Below are 21,901 nucleotides of genomic sequence, written 5' to 3'. Positions count from 1 at the left end.
TGATGGCCAGATACTCCTGGGGACAGATGTCACTACCTTTTAAAGAGTTTAGAGGCACCAGGGAGGGGGGGGGTTCAAAGGGTTGAGCCTGAGCTCTTATCTCTGCTCAGGTGGCGGTGTCACAGTCAGGGACAGAGCCGCGCCTCAGGCTCCCGGCAGCAGGGAGCTGGCTTCCTCCTACTCCTTCTACCGCTCCCCCTGCGCACACTCTCTCTCAAATAAATTAAAAAAAAAAAAAAAAGAAAAGAAAACTGAATTTAGGGGTGCCTAGGTGACTCAGTCAGTAAGGTGTCTGACTCTTTTTTTTTTTTTTTAAGATTTTATTTATTCTGAAAAAAAAAAAAAAGATTTTATTTATTCTGTAAGGGCCTATTCAGCCAGAGCAGCCCCACCCCGGCTGAACGGCCATTTTGTTGTAAAACTTAGATTGACCCTGCCCCCCCCCCCCCCCCCCGCCAGGCGAACTTACTTAAAAGCAAGTCCGGGAAACCAGTCCCACGTAACAAAATCTAAGTACAAGGGTGGGCCCGGCCAGGTGGAGGTATCCAATCAGTGGGGGCGCAAACCGTCCCCGAGCTACCGAGGAGTAGGGCCCCCCGCCTTTTGGGAGCCTTTTGGCGCCAATCCCAACCAAGGTGTGATAGGCTGGTTCAAATGTCTACTGGGGTAAATTGTAATTCAACTTGTTGCCTAGCATCACTGTGGAGTTTCCTGTGTGTGTGTTACAATCTCATTGACCACCTGTGTGTGGCCAGGGCCAACCACAGGGCCTTTGCTCTATAAAAGTTAGTCTAGAAAGCCGGGAGGGGTCATCCTCTCTGGAGGGGCGGCCCTGACCGATGTGTTTGACGGTTGGTCTGATTCCTGATGCTTGGTGTGAAATAAAGCTTTGCTTGACCTTCTCTCTGTATCAGTCTCGCTCCTTTAATCACGGACCCATTATTGGGGTACCCAATTTTGGGGGGACCCAACAATTCATTTGACAGAGAGGAATACAGCAACACAGGGAACACAAGCAGCGGGAGAGGGAGAGGGAGAAGCAGGCTCCCTGTTGAGCAGGGAGCCCAATGAGGGGCTTGATCCCAGGACCCCGAGGTCATGACTTGAGCTGAAGGCAGATGCCCAATGACTGAGCCACCCAGGTGCGCCTGAGATGTTTTTTCTTAAAGATTTTATTTATTTGTTTGAGAGCAGCTGGGGAGAGCATGAGGAGGAGGAAGAAGGAACCCAAAGCAGACTCCGTGTTCAGCATGGAGCCTGACTTGGGGCTGGAGCCCGTGACGACAAGATCATGATCCAAGCAGAAACCAGCAGGACGCGTCACCCCCTGAGCTAACTACCTGTTTTTACTCTTATTAAAAAGAAAATTATCTTACTAAAAGTAAGGCAAACTATACTATGGTCATCCTAAATGCTATTTTAGGGGCACCCGGGTGGCCGGGTCAGTTCAGCATCCGACTCCTGGTTTCGGCTTGGGTCATGATCCCAGTGACTGAGCCCCGAGTTGAGCTCTGTGCTCAGCTCGGAATCTTCTTGAGATGTTCTCTCCCTCTCCCTCTGCTCTTCCCACTCACGAACTTCTCTCTCTCTCTCAAGTAAATAAATCTTTAAGACAATGACAATATTTTAAAAAACCAGTGTTACTGAAAGCGTTGTAAAACAAACAAAAACACGCTTCACGTAAAACATGTAATTAAGTTGTATTAACCTACATAGAAAAGGCCATAACACATTTTCCTTGGGGCTTTAAAAAGCGTGTGCGTCTGGAGCAAGTGCCACTGGCAGTCGGTGACGTGAGAAGAATTAGGCACAAACAACTCCGCAGTAAGAGACTGGGAAGAGCCGACAACAGTCGAAAAGAACTGCTGCCCCGAGCAACTCCACCGGCTCCCTTTTATTGGCTAGAAAACAATAGCCACTAGAAGGATTGATGAAGGTCAAACGTTAGTCACGTCTTGCAAGTTTATAGTTGACCAAGCACATTCAAAGGACTCAGCTAACTAACGACGGGCGCTTCTGGGAAGAGAAAGGAGCAAGAACGGAAAAGGGAAGCAGGCGGTTTTCATTCCACCCTGAGCTGACCGGGCGTTCTCTGGTGCCCGGCTTCCCTGAAGCTGGCGGTGTTCCGCCCTGGGCGGGCCGGGCACCCCCAGCTGCCCAGCTTCACGGTCGTGCATCGTCCTTCTCCCCAAAGACCTGTTGCCAGTATATGTATTTCTTAAGGCCATATCTAAATGTGCTTGGTAACTAGTAAAATCCTCCAGGGGTTACAGTTTAAGTAACAAATTGTTCCGAGGGGCAGCCGCAGGCAAGAACACATGTATGTGTGAGGACGGCAGGAACATGAGGACTTTTATTTTCCTTTTCGGCCCAAACACATTTGAGCCCAGGGTTGGGTCCAAGGGATGCTCCATTTTGTAGTTATCTTAAAAAGAAGCTTAATTGGGGTGCCTGGGGGGCTCAGTGGGTTAAAGCCTCTGCCTTCGGCTCAGGTAGTGATCTCGGGGTCCTGGGATCGAGCCCCGCATCGAGCTCTCTGCTCAGCAGGGAGCCTGCTTCCTCCTCTCTCTCTCTGCCTGCCTCTCTGCCTGCTTATGATCTCTGTCTGTCAAATAAATAAATAATCTTAAAAAAAAAAAAGATGTTTAATTGGCCTTCAGGAGACTGAAGGGAGGTTTGGAGTAACTTAGATAGGTCTTTGTGTGATTAATAAGGAAATATAGGCAAACATAAGTTTTTGAGGTTTTTGCCTAAAAACCGCCGAGTTATTTCTTGCTGGGCAAGGCGATGGGTGCAGGAGAAACGGAATCTAGTCTACAGGTTTCCAGCTGATCGGAAAACACGGTATAATCCCCGCTCCGCAAATACTCCTGAAGGCACAGACCCCCTCTCTCTGGCATCTGCTTCTTCGATTTTCCTGCAACACCTTGTACTTGGTTCTTGCACTTGGCCCTGTCCTTTCTATTCCCTCGTCCTGATGTCCACCCCCGCTGTCCTCCCTGACTGCGGAGTTAGCTTCCAGTAGGTCCTGCTCCCTCCAAGCTCAGACCTTGGTCTTGCCTTGTTGCCATAGTTACCTTCACCCGCACTCTCACTGCTTCTTTGGAAAACCACCAGCACGGCTCCCCCCAGTCCCGATGTCTCTTCTTTGCCAGGGCTCCCCTCAACCATACTAATGGGGTTTGGAAATCTAGGTAAGGTTCGGTGGGGTGAGGTCCAGAGCCTACAGCCAAGAAAGAATTCTTGAAACATCTTTGGTGCACAGTGGTGGCTTATTAAAGCATGGGGACAGGACTTGTGGGCAGAAAGAGTGGCTGCCCCCCGCCCCCCAGGGTTGTGAGTGTGGCTGATTATCTACTGTGGGGTTGGTGAGGAAAAAGGGAGGTTTCTAGAAGGAACTTTCATATGTTAAAGAAGACTCACAGGATACCAGAGGCCTTGCTGTTGCCAACTTAAGGTTGTTGAACCTTCTAGTAAGGCGTTAACAGTAAGATAGTTGGGAGCTTCCTGGAAGAGTGTTACATTCCTCCCTTCACACACGCCCTCACCACTGGCCTGCAGGTTTAGAAGAAATTCGGTTTTATTTACATTTCTTTTTCACCCTCCCTCAGTTTTATGGAGGGGAGGGTGATGTTAGGGTTTCAGGAAAGTTATGGGTGTCTGGAAGTTTGGCTACCACTAAGAAAGCTTCCTCCTTGTACATCACTAGGACGTGTGTAAATGGAGGCAGACGCAGGCCTTGCAGGACTGTGATCCCTACGAATTAACGGCTTGTTTTTCCTTAAGGGCAGCCAGGAGTGCCTGAGGGATCCCACGTATATTCCATGGGGGGGGGGGGTGTCAGCTTCTGCTTTGTCCCCAGCTTGCCTTCTGTTCCCTCATCAGTGGGTGAGCTCTCCTCAGGCCACTGTGGCCGGTGACCACACTGGTCCCAGTGGGGCTGGACTTTTCATGTTATTTTTGAGGCTGACACTTGATTCTTGAGGCTTTGCAAGGCAAGCTTGAACTTTCCGCTGGAGACAAGAGAACATCTGATTGGAGTAAAGGAGAATTCTGTTGGGGCACCTGGGCGGCTCAGTGGGTTAAGCCTCTGCCTCCAATTCATCTCAAGCCAAGCATGACTCCAGGGCCCTGGGATGGAGTCCGGCATGGAGTCCTGAGCCCTGCTCCCGGCTCCGCAGGGAGCCTGCTTCCTCCTCTCCCTCTGCCCCTTCCCCTGCTTGTTCTCTCTCAACTAAAAATAAATAAATAAATATTTTTAAAAAGGATAAATCTGGGTCTCCTGGGTGGCTCCGTGGGTTAAGCCTCTGCCTTCCCTGAGGTCATGATCTCAGGGGCCTGGGATGGAGCCCCGCATCCCGCTCTCTGCTCAGCGGGGAGCCTGCTAACCCCCTCCGCCTGCCTCTCTGCCCACTTGTGATTTGTCAAATAAATAAATAAATAAATAAATAAAATCTTTTTTTTTTTTTAAGGATAAATCTGTTGTCAAGATTTTCCCTTCTGCAGAGACCAAGGACCTCGGGCGGTCGCTCTGCCCCTGGGAGACTGACGGGTGGCAGGTCGCGCTCCATTCTCCCGTCGCCCTGGCTACGGGGCTGGAGGACCGGGGTCTGCCCATCGATCCTCCCCGCGTCTCCCCGCGGTCCCCGCAGTCGGAGGAGTGGGCTCGTCCGTCCGGCAGTCCCCGGACGGGGCAGGATGGGGGCGGGGAGGCGCGACCGACGGCGGAGCCGACCAGGCCGGCCCCGCTTCTCCGCGCACTCGGGCCTCCGCTCCGCCGGCCGCCGACACCCGGGTCGGTGCGGCCTGCACCCCCGCGCCGCCCGCTCCGCCGCCCGCTCCGCGCGCCCAGGGCCCCGCCCGAGGTGGCGGCAGCAGCGGCGTCCACTGTCCGCCGCGCCCGCGGGCTGCGTCCCACCCCCGCCGAGGCCGGGGCGGACGCGCGCGGCCACCGCACAGGCACCTGCGGGCCCGAGGCAGGGCCCGGGCACCGGCGGAAGTCCGCGCCCCGGGGAGGGACGCCCTCGCCGACAAGGGCGCAGCGAAGCACCCCGACGGCCGCGCGCGGGGACCGCCCGCCCGTGACTGGCTGCGCCGCCCGGGGGCGGGGCCTGAGCCGCGGAGCGCAGGCGGCTGGGCGGCGCCCGCACGTCCCGGCCTCAGCCCCGCCCCCGGGCCTCCCTGTGACTGGTTCCTTCGGCCCCGGGGGCGGGACCTCGCCGGTGGTGCGCGCGCCGCGGTGACGTCAGTCCCGGCGCGACCTCCCGCTCCGCCGGCCCTCCCCGCTGCTCCCCGGTGTCCCGGTCATGGCGGCCTCCCTTCTGCTGCGGCGAGGACGGTCCGCGGCGCTGAAGGTACAGGGGAGCCGGGTCGGCGGCGGGAGCCCGTGTGGGGCCAGGGCCATCCCCAGCCGCCCTGCTGGCCGCTCACCCGCCTCCCGCGGGCAGGGCAGGGCGCGGGCCCCGGGGCGGCCGCTGGGGCGCGCACGAGCCGGGCCCCGGCCCCTGGCGGAGCGCGATCCCCCGGGGAGCCCGCGGCGTCGGCACCGTTGAGGACCGCGTCTTGACCTCGTGTGCAGGCCGCAGAGGGAGGAGGGAGCTCCTGGCTGGCTGCGCGGGTGACGCACGGGCCGCGGCGGGGCGCCCGCCGGCCGGACCCCGCCTGGCGGACGGGGGACAGGGGACGAGGGCGTTCTTGCCGGTACGAGGGGCCGCCCGCGGGACTGGAGTCGTGGCGGCTCGCAGGAGAGCGCGCCCGGTGCAGTGCAGGAGGCGGGGTTCGGCTCCAGGGTGCGCCGTCGAGCCCCGGAGGCCCCGGTGCGAGCGAGTGTTGGCGCCGCCGCGGAGGCAGCCCCGCCGCGCCGGCCTCGGGGAGCGTCCGGCCTCGGGAGAGCGCCCGGAGCTGGCCGGCTCGGAGACGGCCGCCGCCCGCCGTGCGGGTCACTCGCCCGCGTGAGCGACGGCCGGGCGGTGTCTCCGCTCAGCGCTGCGGGCCTGGGCCGGCGTCTTCCTGTGGGTGCGCAGGGGACCGGGGCTGCAGCCGCGGGCGCGGGAGCAGCTCTGGCTCGGCTTCTCTCGCGGTTACGTACTTAATAACGACCGTCCTGTGGGATTCTTTTTCTTACAAATTTCCGTAATACCCATGTTTTGGGAATTGCAATCACCGAGAGGAATAGACCATGGGAATGACGAGTAGTGACACGGAGTAGTTCTGCGCCGCGACAGCTCCCGAATGGCTTTGCCATAAAATGTCTCTGTCTGTTCCTTCTTCCCTCAGACTGTGCTCCGAGAAGCACGGCTGTGTCGGGGACTGGCTTCCACGGTTTCCCTCTCTGCAGAATCAGGGAAGACCGAAAAGGGACTGCCACCGGATTCCAAGAGGCAAAGCCCACCAAAAAGTAAGATTTTAATGATAGTCCTAAGGGAAAGAGAATGCAGAGTACATAAAGCAGTCTGGTCTCCAAGCCTGAGAAGTTCTACTGACCACGAGATTTGATTCATTTCTTTTGTTTAAAGATTTTATTTATTTGACAGACAGAGATCACAGGCAGGCAGAGAGAGAGGAAAGGAAGCAGGCTCCCTCATGAGCAGAGAGCCCGACATGGGGCTCCATCCCAGGACCCCGGGATCACAACCCCAGCCGAAGGCAGAGGCTTTAACCCACTGAACCACCCAGGTGCCCCGATTCTTCATTTCTAGCAGTGTCCAGGTTATAATCAGACGTAAGATCTGTGACGGATTTTAGACCAAACACATCAGACATGGAACAGCATTTGACTCAGTATTTAGCCCCGAACCAGTTCTGCCTGTGTGTGTGTGTGTGTGTGTTTTTTTTTTAAATATGTTTTTATTTATTTATTTGACAGAGAGAAATCACAAGTAGATGGAGAGGCAGGCAGAGAGAGAGAGAGGAGGAAGCAGGCTCCCCGCCGAGCAGAGAGCCCGATGCGGGACTCGATCCCAGGACCCTGAGATCATGACCTGAGCTGAAGGCAGCGGCTTAACCCACTGAGCCACCCAGGCGCCCCTGCCTGTGTTTCCTAAGAGCCATACTCTAACAGGTAGCAGGGGGTGCAGAGTGAGAAGGCTGGGTCATTGAGATGGCCCAAGTACAGTCCCACGGTCCCGTGGCAGCTCAGAAACCCACCTGGCTTTTCTTCCCCCCAGTTATGGCTTTTCTCAGTGTCTCTGAAACTCGGACTTTGGTTGGCCATGGTCCAGGGTTGGAAGCATCCTTTTATGACCGTGGAGAGGGAGTGAAGGAGAAGTGCTGTTTTCCATTACAACTGTGATGAAGCTCGATGTCTGATCTGTGTCCAGCTGTTTCCATAGTCATTTTGACTGGATTGCTGGTTTTTACTACTTTTTTCTCCTCCCAAATACGATGTAGCATATCCTCATGGAAGGAAGATAGAAAAGGCAACAGTATGTTTGTACTGTTTGTACTGCCTCTTCATTACTAATAACTGATTATAGGGACACCTGACTGGCTCAGTCAGTGGAGGGTAAAACTCTGATCTCCAGGTTGTGAGTTTGAGCCCCACGCTGGAGAGATTACTTAAAATCTTAAAAAAATTGAAGATGTATATTGTAGTCTCTGCAAACCTTTATATGTGGAATGATCATCTGAGTTGGTCTTGTTTTCATTGTTTTCCATTTCCTCAGTTTGAGTATTTGAAAGTGCTTAGATAGTTTTCGTTTTGTTCCTCCTTAGTATGCACAAAAAACCATTGGTAGCATTTGAAATATTGGCCCATTGTTGGGTGTGCTGGCCCCCAGCTGCCTTTCCTGCCCTGTCGATGTTGGCTGAGGAAATACCCCTTCTGGATGGCAGCTCAGGCAAATTCTGTTTAATTCAGAATGTTCTGTTCCATTTAACTCAGTCTAGTTTTAAACCCAGTATCCTTTTTTTTTTCCTTTTTAGCAAAACCACAGCACCATGATGTCTCCTAAAAAACATTTACAGCTAGAATGTCAGTTCGATTCTGCGTTATGCCTGGCACTTGTTCGGGATTCTGTCAGTGCGTACTGATGATAAGTTTCATCTCGGCTTAGGTTATCCCTGCCTTTGGTGACTTTTAGTCCTGTGTCTGCGCTCCTCCGTCCTAGGTTTATAGCACTGGGCTAATGGATATGTGAGCGGGATGGGGTGCTGGGTCTTGGGGGCAGTTCTGGTACAGTTATGAGAAGGGAGCGCCGAGCTGGAGTTGGGCTCCAGCCTGTGTCATTCCCGCCCCTGGAGGCAGAGCCTCCCTGCCTGAGCAGGGCCAGCGGGAGGTGATAACGCACAGCACGTTTGTGTCCCATAATTTTAAAAATCTCTCATCCCTGTGTGAGGAAAAATGGACGTGTGCAGGTCTCTGTGTCTGCCAAAGCATCAGTACTTGGAAGACCGGGTGAGGGTCTTTTTGCCTGGCACGTTGCCAGCTTGAAGCCCTGTCCACTCCATGGCCTCGGATGCTCTAACGGAAGTTGCCTGCATGCAGACTGGGCCCCAAGCGCCCACCCTTGGGGTCGCATCTCTAGTCAAAGGGTCTGCCTCAGAGGCAGGACCCCGGGGTTACAGAGCACCTCCTGGCTCACTGCATCTGGAGCTCCAGCTTCTTGTGGCCCACACGTCCTTCCCGAGGGGGCCGCCAGCGCAGCTGCCCAAGTCCAGGGTCTCCTTGTAGGTCCCTCATCCTGCAGAACTGCCGGGCTCCCCGGCTCTGATGTTCCTTCGAATGCAGGCACTAGCTAGCTGGGTTTTGCCTCAGTCAGTATTGACTTAATAACTTAATCATTGACTTAATAACTCCTGTGTCACTTTGTAAAGAATCAGTCAGGAAGCCAGAGTTAATCACCCATTTCCAGTCCTCACTTCAGTTTGAAAAGTGAGGATTCTCCAGAAATAGGGCTTTGCTGTATTTATTCCTTTTTTTTTTAAGATTTTATTTATTTATTTGAGAGAGAGACAGGGAGAGAGAGCATGAGTGAGGAGAAGGTCAGAGAGAGACGCAGACTCCCCGTGGAGCTGGGAGCCCGATGCTGGACTCGATCCCGGGATTCCGAGATCATGACCTGAGCCGAAGGCAGTTGTCCAACCAACTGAGCCACCCAGGCGTCCCTGCTGTATTTATTCCTAACCAGGTGCCAGGCACTGTCCCCAGCACTCCGTGCAGTCTCTCGTCTGGTCCCCAGCACCCTGTGAGTGGACACTTACTGTCCCTGCGGTATTAGACAACAGAGTCGAGGTGGGAAGAGGTCCGTGAGCTGCCCCAGGTCCCACATAGGGCAATGGTGGAGCCAGCCGTGAACCCGGCCAGTAAGGCCCCACTGTCTGTACTGTCCATCGCTGTGCTGTTCTGCCTCTGGAAAAAAAAAAAAACTCAATTCTCAGGTATTCATTTAAAAAAAAAACACAGCTTTATAATCCTGTACATGTACAAAAGGAAGAGTTTTAATCAGCATATAAAATTTGAGTAGCCGTTGTGGAAACGTGTTTGTGTTTGAGTGTGCTTTGTGGCCCAGATGAGTTCTGTGCCCCAGGGAGAAGATAGGGAAGAACTCTGACAGGGCTAATCCACTGCCAGCAGCAATAGGCCTTTTTTCCTCGAACAAGGAGACCACTGGGGGTGCCCAACTGGCTCGGTCGGTGGCGCACGCAGGTCTTGATCTCAGGGTTGTAAGTTCAAGCCCCACGTTGGACGTAGAGATTATTTAAAAATAAAAACTTAAAAAAAAAAAAGGCTTTGATAAGGAGACCACTAAAGACTTGAAGGTCATGCCCTCATTTTTCATCTGAGTAGAAAAGAGATTGGGGAAGGACAAGGTCCGTTTAGAGAGGAGAGAGAGAAGCAGTAGGGCTTCTCGGTGCTGTTGCGGGAGCTCGTGGACCTTGATTGTGTGGAGGCTGCTGTGGTCGTTTATCTGGTCTCTGACCGTGGAAGCAGTCCGCGGACGTCCCTGGCCTGTGCTCGGCCTTGCTGGCTAGAGTTAGGAACGACGCACTTTCATACGTTTGTCAGAGAAGGTCAGCATCAAACTAGAACTCTTGGCGTATGGGCTTCCTGCCTCCAGATAGAGGCTTCATGAGAACAAGCCATTAGGGTCGTAAGGTGAGAGCCGTCGGTCCTCTACACGAGGCAGCTTTTTTCTGGTGACATTCTGCACTGCGCGGTGGAGTGCGGTCTCCGGAATCGTGGCTCTTAGTGGCAGCTCCGGACCACTGTGGCAACTTCCTTCTGAGTCCCAAGTGGACCCCGGCACTGGGTCAGAAATCAGCTCGTTGAAAAGCAAAATGTAGGGGCTCCTGGGTGGCTCATTCGGTGAAGCATCTGCCTTTGGCTCAGGTCATGATCTCGGGGTCTGGGATCCAGTCCCGCATCAGGCTGCTTTCTCAGCAGGGGGCCCGCTTCTCCGTTGCCCTCTGCCTGTCCCTCCAGCTTGCGTTCTCTTGCGCACGCACGCTCTCTCTCTCGCTCGCTCTCTCTCAAATACATAAAATATTTTTTTTAAAATGCAAAACGCAATACTTTATTTTCGTCTCTTAGCCTTTCTGTGGAATTCTTCCAATAATTTTAGCGTGAATAAAAGACACCTTAATGGGGTATCTGTGTGGCTCGGTGGGTTAAAGCCTCTGCCTTCAGCCCGGGTCATGATCCCAGGGTCCTGGGATCGAGCCCCGCATCGGGTGCTCTGCTCAGCGGGGAGCCTGCTTCCCCCTCTCTCTGCTTGTGATCTCTGTCTGTCAAATAAATAAATAAAATTTAAAAAAAAAGACCTTAAAACATTTTTATTTCATACTATAGAAATTTTCTTTTCAGTTCCTAAGTGATACCACTGTTGGTCCCATTTGAAATTTTCTTTCCGTTTTCAGTAGATGATAAACCAACCTACAATGTAATTTTGATAATTAACTTGAAATTTTTTAAATCCCCACAACAACATCTTGGAAGATTCAGGTGTTGTAACTTTTCTACTCAAAGCAGTTTATCTAAGATACTCCTATTTTAACATAACTTTTCATACTTAGAAAATTTAGGGGCGCCTGGGTGGCTCAGTGGGTTAAAGCCTCTGCCTTCGGCTCAGGTCATGATCCCAGCTGGGTCCTGGGATCGAGTCCCACATCGGGCTCTCTGCTCAGCGGGGAGCCTGCTTCCTCCTCTCTCTCTGCCTCCCTCTCTGCCTACTTGTGATCTCTGTCAAATAAATAAAATCTTAAAAAAAAAATTTAGGCTAGTGGGTGTGGGGGCCACTAGAAGTTTCTGAGCTGATTCAGGTACAGTCTAGAGAGTTCAAGTGTGCATACACTGCTTTGCCTAATTTTTTTTTTAAGACTTTTTATTTATTTATTTGACAGCGAGAGAGGGAACACAAGCAGGGGGAGTGGGAGAGGGAAAAGTAGGTTTCCTGCCCAGCAGGGAACACGACACGGGGCTCGATCCCAGGACCCCCAGGACCATGACCTGAGCCGAAGGCAGATACTTGACAACCGAGCCCCCCAGGCACCCCTCCTTTGCCTCGTTCTTGTGGTGAATGTGGTCCCAGAGCTCCGTGTGTGTTCTGAGAGTCGGGGCATTCGGGATGCAGACTCTGGGCTGGCCGCGGCGGGGACACGGCAGTGCTGGTGCTGGTGGAGGGGCCAGTGGTGGCTGCGGTGGGGACGCGGGGGCTGGAGGGGGTGGTGCAGGGCGTGGCGTGAGCCCCCACGGTCAGCTCTGGCTGGGCCATCAAGCCCTTCACATGCCTGTTTTCCTCTCGGTGGCCCGTTTCCGATTTGTGGTTATTCCTCCGTTTTCTGTGTTTCCTGTGCTCCTGTCGCGTGTAGGTCCCAGAGCCCAGAGAACAGTGAGAAGCCGCTGTGGATACTGGCAGGACAGTAAAGTCAGGACTACGCTTCTTTCCGCTGGAGAGAAGAAGGGTCGAGGTCTCTTGAGGATGAGATGGGCTCCGGCACTTGAGAACAGAGTCGCTGCGTCTGGCGCCTGCTCAGCCGCAGTGTATTTTTAAGTTTTGCTTTAGATTTGGAAAGTAACTGTAGCTTACAACACTTGTCTTATATTTTTCTTCAAATCTCTATGGTTAGAAAAGATGTACCACCCGAGAAAATTGAATGAAATTGGTTCTGATCAGTGTACTATGCAATCTAATTTTTTTAATGATTGACTCTACAAAATGCAAGCGTTTTACATTAGCACTTATTCTGTCTTTCTCTCCCCCACCCCTCCCCCCGCCCCCGGGCTTAAAACTTGTTGTTTCCAATGATCTATGCACCAAGTTATTTTAGACCTTTTTGGTTGTGTAATACTTTTCTGTGGCTGAGGAAGTCCCCAGATGACTTGTGATTTTGAAGGACTTCTCTTCCCCATGGGGCAGGTTTATTTGAATGACATTCTCCCCACCCCGTCACCCCCCCAGCATTCACTCTCACTCACACACAAACACACACACACGCACGCGCGCACGTGCACACACACATGCACGCACGCATGCACACACCCAAATGCAAACCAGGTGCTTATCCCTGTCCTGGTTTTTGTTTTTGTTTTAAAGATTTTATTTATTTATTTGACAGAGATCACAAGGAGGCCGGGGGGGGGGGGCGGGAAGCAGGCTCCCCGCTGAGCAGAGAGCCCGATTCGGGGGTGGATCCGAGGACCCTGAGATCATGACCTGAGCCGTAGGCAGAGGCTTACACTGAGCCACCCAAGTGTCCCATGATGTGGGGGGGGAGGTTTCCCAGAAGGTTCGGGCACATCCACTGTGGATGACTTTCAAGATTTAAGAAATTACCCATTTCTAAAACCCTCAGTAGTCATTTGGAAATATCTTTATAGTTGAACTATTTGAAATTTGGGTGAAATTATCATCAAAGAAGTTCTTATTGTGAAAAGTGGAGACAAGTTTGTTATTTCTGTTGGTAATAATCCCTGTTTTTAAATATTTCAGCTGCAAAGAAAAATCTTTACGTGTCTTACTGTTCCAGGTCACGTGGCTTGGCTTTGACCTAAGAATGCGTTCCCCTGGAACATTTCTTGGGCCGATAATGTTGAAAATATTAGGATAACAAGTTGTTAGTAATGAAATGTTTTTGACTTACTGATAAATTTAGACTGTTTTACAAATTATTGAAAATAATATTCCTCTTTATGCCATTTCCTAGATGTAGTGGAACCAAAGGAGAGGGGCAAGCTACTAGCCACCCCAGCAGCAGCTGAATTGTCTAAAAACTTGTCTTCACCCAGTCCTTACCCAGTTGTGAGTCCGGGCGGGAGGGTAGCTGGCCCTCGCCCCAGTCCCGAGGATAGCGTGCTATTCACAGACAAAGGGGTTCCAGAGTTTTTGTCAAGAAAGACTTTGGTAGAGTTTCCTCAAAAAGTTCTGCCTCCATTCAGAAAACAGGGTTCGGATTCCAGAGCTGCTCAGGAGAACAGGGGAGGGACAGATGGGTCCTCGTCCTCCTCATCCTCGTCGTCCAGCTCCTCTGACTCGGAGTCTGATGAGGAGGGCGGCGGCTCCACGCTTGGCCCTCAGGTGACAAGCAGGGGCAGAGGAGGCCTTCCTAAACCGCAGGCCTCCCATTCGCTTGAAAACGGAGCCCCCAAAATTGCAGCTTCCACCAAAGAGAAGACCCGGTCCCAGCAGGGACAGCCAGACCCGAGCCCTCCAGAGAGGCCCCGGCAGGCAAAGAAGAAAGGGACCCCTGTGAGGCCCTTAGAGGACAGAAAAGACACCAAACCGAGAACCACAGCACCCGGGTTGCACGCAGATAAGGAGTTGATGAAGCAAAACGTAAAGGAGAAACAAATGGGAAAAATACTTAGATCAAGTGAGAAAGATAAAGAAAGTCCCAAACCACTGGAAGTTAAAAAAGCCTCACCTGACCATGTGAAGTCAGGCTTGTCTACACAGCCGGCTGGTAGCCCCGCGCCCGCCACGTCAGGCTTGTCTGCACAGCCGGCTGCCAGCTCCACGCCTGTGACGTCAGGCTTGTCTACACAGCCGGCTGCCAGCTCCACGCCGGTGACGTCAGGCTTGTCTACACAGCCGGCTGCCAGCTCCACGCCGGTGACGTCAGGCTTGTCTACACAGCCGGCTGCCAGCTCCACGCCGGTGACGTCAGGCTTGTCTGCACAGCCGGCTGCCAGCTCCACGCCGGTGACGTCAGGCTTGTCTACACAGCCGGCTGCCAGCCCTGTGCCAACGTCAGAAGCAAGCAGAGCAGGGAGGCAGCTGCAGGCACCTCCTGAGACCAGAGATGGGCGTTTGGAGAAACAAGTCCTGGAACGCGATGGGGAGGGGGCGTTTCCCCCGGTCGGCAGGGAAGGTTCTGGAGAGCGGATCATGGGAGGAGTCCTGCAGGCTCGAGAGGAGGCGCTGGGAGACCAGGTACCACCCGTCCAGCACCAGCCCGGGAAGCCGGCAGGCCTGGAGCTCGAGGGAAAGGACGAGCCGGCGTCGGCGCCCGGCCCGGCAGAGCGGGGCGACACACAGGGTATACCTTGACCTCTGCTCTCTCGAGAACCTCCTTTCCTGTGCGGGTGGCGGGCCGCTGGAGGCCCAGGCGGTGTGAAGAAGTGTCTGCGGTAGCAGTGGGCCCCGGGCCGGGTCTCAGATAAGCAGAGGACTGTCGGAATCGGCACAGCCCTGGGGCACTTTCCATTGAGGCGGAGGCGGGAGGCCTGGGTCATTTCTGCCCCCCCCCCCCCCCCCCGCGGCCATTTAACGTCCTTGCCCTTAACCTTGTTCCGTGAACTTGGAGAGCCTCTTCTCTGTGGAACGGGTCTGGGGGACTCCCGTGGGCCGTGCTCGCCCTATGGGGAGGTCTTGCAGGGAGCAGTGCCTTTCCATTCCTTGGGCCTGAGGGGCAAGCCCGGTTTGGGGAGTTAGAGCAGTGAGCGGCCCAGGTGCGCCCGGAGCAGCTTCCGGCTTCTTTCCCCGGGATGATGCTTCTTCTCTGATTTACTTAAAAAAACACAGTGGGCTGTTTCGTTTTCCCATACTGAATTTTTATGAAGGGCTCTTCTGCTGTCATAAATGTTTAGTATTTGGTTCCTTTTACGCTACCGTGTGGCGGTGCACTGGCGTGTAGGTGGCTTGTGCTGTCGCGGGGTCAAGGCAGGCGGGCAGGGAGGGCGCTGGGCGCAGAGCCAGGCTCCGCAGAATGTCTGTAAAATGCATTACTAACAGCCGCGGCCCCTTCCTGTTTGCTCTGTGGTCTTCCTAAAGCCGCCCCCTCTTGCCTGATGTCCGCTAGTGGTCGTTGTTGTTACTGGTTGTGTCGTGTGGACAGAATTTATGTGTTTTCTGCCCTCCATTTTCTCCCTCTTTCGTTAATACACAGAAGTACCCGCGCTTGCCAGACGGGTCAGGACATCAGGAACCGCACTGCTCCGTCATTCTGCTGTAAACTGCAGGGCAGTGCCCAGACCTTTAGGATGACGACAGGGTTTGCACATTGCAAACGATTTTGAAAACAGTTTCCTTGTTTCCTTCTGATTTTTACGGACGTGTTCTTTTTCCTGCATTCCTTATGCCCTTCGGAGGCTGAGGCCGCCCCTGCCCCGGAGCACGGCCCACTGGCAGGTGTCCCTGGGCAGGCTTCCTGCCCCCACCGCCTGGCCCCTTGCCCTCTGGCGGGCTAGATTTTCACACGAGTTTTCTGAACCCACATTCCCCTTCAGTTAGCACCATCCCTGTATCTGCTCTGAAGACGTCCCTCAGCGCATCGGGAGGTTCTTCTCGAGATCGAAAAGATGTCAGGTCTGAATAAGACATTGTTTTTGTTTAATACAACTGAACACATGAAAAACAAAACATTTGCTATGAATCCAAGTAGGGAATCTATTTCTAAGTCCTTTTCCGTGCCCCCAGGTAGAAGTTGGGAGAACCCCAATGGCAGAAGTCAGGACCAGTAGGCACGCCACCCGCAGCCCCCGAGAGACGCACCTCTGCTCTCTGACACCGCCTGGCCCCGCGGCAGGAAAGGCTGCATTTCCTTCGCTTCAGCCACACACTTTGACTTCTAGGATGACCAGACATTCTCCACAGAAAGAAAGAAAGTTTCCGGTTTATATATTTTAGTCTGAATCTACAGTAGACCAACAACTTTTTCAGAAAAAGTTGGTAACTCGACACGTCATGTCCATCCGCCTCGAGCTGGTGGTTGGGTCGTTAAAACAGGGTCTGACTTTCTTGTGTTTAGATTCTTAGCAGGCTCGCTTTGCAACAGTTTTTCCTGCTCCTGATTTGTGATAAGACCACGCTCTGACAGATCTGGGTTTTTTTCCTGCATCTTTAAGTGGCCTTCCTGCACTTAAAGTGGCCCCCCGTAATCATAGGCATTTTCAGAGTTCTGCGAAGTCGGGAGTTAATGACTTGCAGCCGTCCCATTGGAAAGCGGGTGTGTTTTAGAAAATGCTTTCAGCTCATTGCGCTATTTTGCTTCTGAAGACTCTATTGCTTTCACAGGCTTTTCTGTTTGGACCGTTTATTTGAGGCAGGGGTGTGTGAGGAGTGCTGGGTGCGCCGGTGTCTGTGAATTGAGCCTGCGGAGGCCCTTCTCTCCCATGTCCTCACAAGTCTTGCTTTTCCCCCCGCAGAGCCCGCTCAAGCCGCCAGCCCTGCCGAGCCGTTCGATAATACCACGTACAGGAACCTCCAGCACCATGACTACACCCCGTACACCTTCTTAGACCTCAACCTGGACCTGTCCAAGTTCCGGATTCCCCAGCCCTCTTCCGGACGGGAGTCCCCTCGCCACTGAGCGCTCCCTTGACAGAAGAAAGCTTCCGGTGTCTGGGCAGCAGAATAAAACCCGCTCCGGTCATGCCGTGCGTAATCTGTGTCCGTTTGACAGCGAACAGCGAATTCGCAGCACTTTGTGTAGTTGTGCATTTAGAAGCATCTGTACACGGGGGTTTTCCCCCGTGAGCCATAGCCTCAAGAGAGTCGTAGGCACCTTGCCTCGCTGCGATCCGCTGTGTCTGGTCCCCGGTCTGTTGTTAGTCTGTCTCACCAGCTTGGCGTTGGTAAATGTAGTGATACCTTCGGGTTTGGCAGACCTAGTTCTTATGAAAGCCAGACTAGGAGTTCTACTGATTCTAACCACTGTACTGCAAAGAAAATAAACACTGAGTTATAGCACTTCAGTATCAGAGAAGGAGCAGAAGCCTTTTGTTCACCTGCGTCAAGCATAGGGTGTCAGCTCGGGGATGTGTTCAGCGGGGGGTTGGGGACGGAGGTTGGTTTTGTGGGGTCCGGTGGAGCAGCTCTGCCCCCCGATGGCCACGGCGGACTCTGGGCTCTTCAGGCTACAGAGGGTTTCTGGCTCGGCCGCGGGGCCTTCTAGCAGTCACGGTAGCGTCACTCACACGCCTGGGGTGTGAGTAGTGTGGAGGGACTTGGGTGGTGGTGGGCGGTGTCTCTGCACCGGCACCCGGTGGGGACGAGATAAACCATCTCCTGGGAGAGAGTCATGTCCCGGTGATGCCGTCATGGAAGGTGGGCCCATTCATTAGGGCGGCCCAGCTCCGCCTGAAGGGGGCACGCACACCCCCCGCCCCGCCTCGAATCCCTGTTACTTCAGTGGTTCGCTTTGTTCTCACGTGGCGGTTGTCGATGGGCCCGGACTCCCGGACAGTACGTCACTTCGTCTGAATTCTGGTCCTTGGCCCCTTCCGTGCACAGCAAACGACACAGTGTCTTTGTAATTACAGTTGAGTTTTCAGTCATCCCACATTTCTCGAGCTAGTCCAGGTGAGAACACCGGAAATGAAAACTACTGTTGTGATCACTGCCTGGCCTTCTGTTACTTCTGACGCCTTAGCCCCTCGGTGAGAGGCTCCTCGTTGCATTTTTCTACTATAAAAGTAGTAGAGCCGCGTTACCCGAAAGGAAGGAAGCGGGCAGTAACCGAGAATCCATCGTGCCACGCCCGCACCCCGTTACTAACACTTCCCACGCCTTCCCTCAGGGTAGGAGCAGCAGTAGGATGGCGCTCTGCGACAGTTTGCTGTCCTGCGGGGCGTTCCCGTGTCCCAGCCGGCTCTGCAAACTGGCCACGGGACTCATGGGGTGTGCGGGGCCAGGGGGAGTGCACATCCCCGGTGCGTTTCCCAGACTGCTCCTGCCGCTGCGGCCCGCGGCTCTCAACCCAGCAGTGGGTAGGAGTGTATTTTCATTTGCATGAAGCAGGCAGAGAGAGGAGGAAGCAGGCTACCCGCTGAGCAGAGAGCCCGACGCGGGGCTCGATCCCAGGACGCTGGGATCATGACCCAAGCCAAAGGCAGATGCTTAACCCACTGAGCCACCCAGGCGCCCCTGCATGAAGTTTTTCGCTGGTTATTTTCCAGTCTCTCCGGGAGTTGGCTCCCTCTCCCCTGACCTCCAGAAAGGCTTGAGAGCCGACACAAGGGGTGCTGGCCACGGCTGTGTGTGCAGGACCCGCCATGGTGTGTCCTCTGTGTCGCTGCCGGCGCGACAAATCGACCAGGAAACGTGAGGGAAGAGAACAGTGGAAAGAAATTCAGAGACGAAGAGACGGGGGCAGGAGGAGCACTGCGGAGGGTGTCCAGCGAGGCCGGTGTTCTTCCCCGTCTCACAAGCATTTATAAGGCAGACCACAGGGGCGCCTGGGTGGCTCAGTGGGTTAAAGCCTCTGCCTTCGGCTCAGGTCATGATCTCAGGGTCCTGGGATCGAGCCCCGCATCGGGCTCTCTGCTCAGCAGGGAGCCTGCTTCCCCCTCTGTCTCTGTTTGGCTCTCTGCCTGCTTGTGATCTCTCTCTCTGTCAAGTAAAATGAATAAAATCTTTAAAAAATAAAAATAAAAAATAAGGCAGACCACACCAGGAGGAGGAATACAGCAGTACCTAGTCACATGACCGCTAGTTTCTAGAACAAGTTTACATCAACTACGAGCCAACCTCGTGATGCCAGGTAGTCTCGGCTAAAGCCATTAGCGAGACAATCAGCCAGGGAGTGGGTCGTGGGAGGCACAGGAACGCCGCGGCCCACGGAGAATTCCTGACCCTGACCGCATACCGCATTGTTCCTGCTGCAGGGAGAGCGTGTGGGAGGTCACGTAGGCGCGCGCCCGGCACACAGCGCAGACCCTTGCTCCGGGTCACTCGGCTTTCCCGTCCTTAACCCCTTGTCAAGGGGTCCGGACTTTATATTTTTAAAGATTTTATTTATTTATTTTGCAAGAGAGACAGTGAGAGAGAGCATGAGAGGCGAGAAGGTCAGAGGGAGACGTGGAGCCGGGAGCTGATGCGGGACTCGTTCCCCGTCTCCAGGACCACGACCTGAGCCAAAGGCAGTTGCTTAACCAACTGAGCCACCCCAGCGCCCAAGGTGTCTGGACTTTAAAGGAGACACAAGTCAGGGCCTGGTTTGGTTCTCGGCTCCAACCATGCGGTGGCCTCCAACACCTCTGGGAGCGCCACACCTGCCCGCGCGGCAGTTTTTGGATTCTTGCTCGTCTCCCTGCTCTCAGCGCAGCCAGAATCCTCTGGGTGACTCGTGCTGTGTTTTGTATTGTTTGCTTCAGATGGATTTCCAGAAACTGGTCTGATGACTCACGTGGGATTCACAAACGGTGTTGCTTCAGTTTCCACAAGGGTTTTCATTGTTTTTTATGTACTTTTCATTTTTTATTATATTTTAAGATTTTATTGAGAGCGACCGCGAGTGAGCAGGGCGAGGGGCAGAGGGAGAGAATCTCAGTCTCCCACTGAGTGTGGAGCCCGATGGGGCAGGGGCAGTGAGGGCGCAATCCCATGACCCTGAGATCGTGACCTGAGCTGAAGCCAAGAAGCCTTTGCTCAACCGACTGAGCCCCCTGGGCGCCCCTCACAAGGCTTTTAACCCCGTTGAATAGGCTCGAGTGGAGTAAGAGAATGATTCCACTCCCTTTTGTATGTTCCCCGTCACCGGAACGGTGGCATCTTCCCGGACGCCTGCTCTCTTCCACCTGTCACAGTAAATCCCCTTGGACTGCGAGGAAGTCCAGCCCGCGCTCACGCGGAATTCTGGTCCTGACGCTGCCCGGCAGCTGCTTCATAACCGAAAACCAGCAGATGCTTGTGCGGCTCGTCTGGTTCTCCTCCAGGCACGGGCTTCTGTCTGAGGGGTCTGCGTTCTCTGCTGCGGCTCTCAGCCAGCACCCGGAACCCAGCGGCGCGCTCCTCCGCTCCCAGCCCGCCACCCAGCCCATCTGGCTGCGGCCCCACACCTTGCACGTGGGAGGCACAGATGTTTCTAGAACAGGCCCGACGCACGACGTGCAAACAATGCAAAGCCACGTGAGCCGTCAGGCTTCCTGTGAAGGACCGGAGTGGGGGTTCTTTGAGGTTTGCCCTGTGTCGTCACTGTCTCACGTCTTGTTCTTACGACCTTTAAAAACGGCAAACCCGTTCTTGGCTGTGGGCCTCTCGTGGTGGCAGAGAGCAGGGTTCTCCAAGGGGCCGTGGTATTGAACGGGCGGCCAGAGGTCGCTTCATGCAAGGACAGGCTGGACAGTCAGATCGTGGGTGTGTTTCCGGGGCTCGGCACCAGCCTCCGCCGCCGCCTCCCCCGACCACCGTCCCCCTGCCCTGCAGCCATCTTTATTCTGGAAAGGACTTGAAACAGACTAGGGTGTAGGAGTTAACGGGCAGCGTGGGGTTCCTTATAGAGCAACGTCACTCTCGTGGGCCTGTAAGCAACTGGTCTAAATGCTCGCCTTAGGCTGGGCCTCAGTCTGGCCACGGGTTCAAAGACCGTGCACGCCTCTCCCCCGTCGCGGCCTCGGGAAGGAGGCCCGGGGAAAGCCATGCGAGGAGGTGTGCTGAGCCTCGTCGCGGAGGGGCTGTCTGGGGACAGAGAAGTTGATCAGAGAAAGCTCTGTGGGACAGGACAGCTACCGCAGATGTTGACAGGGACTGGGAAGCCCCCAGGTTGGCTTCGAGGTGTTGGGAGGGGTCTGTGCCGAGCCCCGGACAGGGACCCTGCTGGAGGCCCCGGTTTGAGAAGGGACACGCAGCAAGCATGGGGGCTGAACCGTACACTTGGGCTCAGTGTTGGAGATCCCGGGCGCCACCGTGAAACCAGCACCTGAGCCGGGGTGGGGGGCGGGGGGCGGGGGAGGGAAGGGGGCTCCAACAGCAGACGAGTGTTGTCTCGGTTCTGGACGTTGGAGATGAAGGTACCGGCTGAGGCAGCGCATAGTCCCTGTCACGGCTTGCGGGTGGTCACCTATTGTGTCCTCACACCACGGGCCGCTCCCTGGAGTCTCCTAAGGGGCCCTAACCCTTATCCTGAGGCCCCCTCAGAACCTCGTCTAGCCCTAGCTTCCTCCCAGAGGCCCCACTACCAGTCATCAGCACTTCAGAGTTTAGGGCTTCAACATAGGAACTGGGGGGGGGACACAAAAATTCAATTTTAATAAAAACCTAATTTTTCTTAAACCTTTTGTTTACAAATATTACCACCCTATTTATAAATAAACTCCAATTTTTATAGATTTTTTTAAAAGATTTTTTTTAATTAAAGATTTTATTTATTTGACAGACAGAGATCACAAGTAGGGAGAGAGGCAGGCGGGGTTGGGGGGGGGCGGGAGAAGGCTCCCGGCGGAGCAGAGAGCCTGATGTGGGGCTCGATCCCAGGACCCTGGGACCATGACCTGAGCCGAAGGTAGAGGCTTAACCCACTGAGCCACCCAGGTGCCCCTTAAAAAAGATTTTACTTACTTATTTGACACACAGCACACACAAGCAGAAGGAGCAGGAAAGGGAGAAGCAGACTCCCAGCTGAGCAGGGAGCCCGAAGGGGGCTCAATCTCAGGACCCCAAGATCATGACCTGAGCCGAAGGCAGACGTTTCACGGGCAGAGCCCTCCAGGTGCCCCTAAATGAATTCCAATATTGGTGAACATTCA

At 54.3% G+C, this 21,901-nt stretch overlaps 1 protein-coding gene across 4 annotated transcripts; it reads left to right on the top strand.

The window, feature by feature from the left end:
* The first annotated feature begins 5,214 nt into the window (after nt 1-5,214).
* Nucleotides 5,215-17,131, top strand: NDUFV3 (NADH:ubiquinone oxidoreductase subunit V3). Of its 4 annotated transcripts, none has more exons than XM_045084426.1 (4): nt 5,215-5,354; nt 6,277-6,397; nt 13,144-14,369; nt 16,583-17,131. In XM_045084426.1, exons 1-4 carry the CDS (start codon nt 5,307-5,309, stop codon nt 16,673-16,675), a joined length of 1,488 nt encoding a protein of 495 aa, XP_044940361.1. In that variant the 5' UTR covers nt 5,215-5,306; the 3' UTR covers nt 16,676-17,131. The 4 variants fall into 4 exon arrangements, with proteins under 4 accessions (XP_044940361.1, XP_044940360.1, XP_044940362.1 ...); XM_045084425.1 differs by having other exon boundaries at nt 5,216-5,354; nt 13,144-14,475; XM_045084427.1 differs by lacking the exons at nt 13,144-14,369; nt 16,583-17,131 and adding an exon at nt 11,809-12,117 and having other exon boundaries at nt 5,216-5,354.
* The last annotated feature ends 4,770 nt before the right edge of the window (nt 17,132-21,901 follow it).

The sequence above is a fragment of the Mustela putorius genome, unplaced genomic scaffold (genome assembly GCF_011764305.1).
Source record: "Mustela putorius furo isolate JIRA1106 unplaced genomic scaffold, ASM1176430v1.1 tig00000765_pilon_pilon_pilon, whole genome shotgun sequence".
NCBI lineage: Eukaryota > Metazoa > Chordata > Mammalia > Carnivora > Mustelidae > Mustela > Mustela putorius.
This window is presented reverse-complemented; position numbering and strand designations above follow the sequence as displayed.

Bases quoted from the DNA above. Each gene is read 5' to 3' on its own strand.
- NDUFV3 (XM_045084425.1), top strand. From the start codon at position 5,307: ATGGCGGCCTCCCTTCTGCTGCGGCGAGGACGGTCCGCGGCGCTGAAG. The intron at 5,355-6,276 runs GTACAGGGGAGC...TTCTTCCCTCAG, and splicing joins GACGGTCCGCGGCGCTGAAG to ACTGTGCTCCGAGAAGCACG. The intron at 14,476-16,582 runs GTATACCTTGAC...TTCCCCCCGCAG, and splicing joins AGAGCGGGGCGACACACAGG to AGCCCGCTCAAGCCGCCAGC.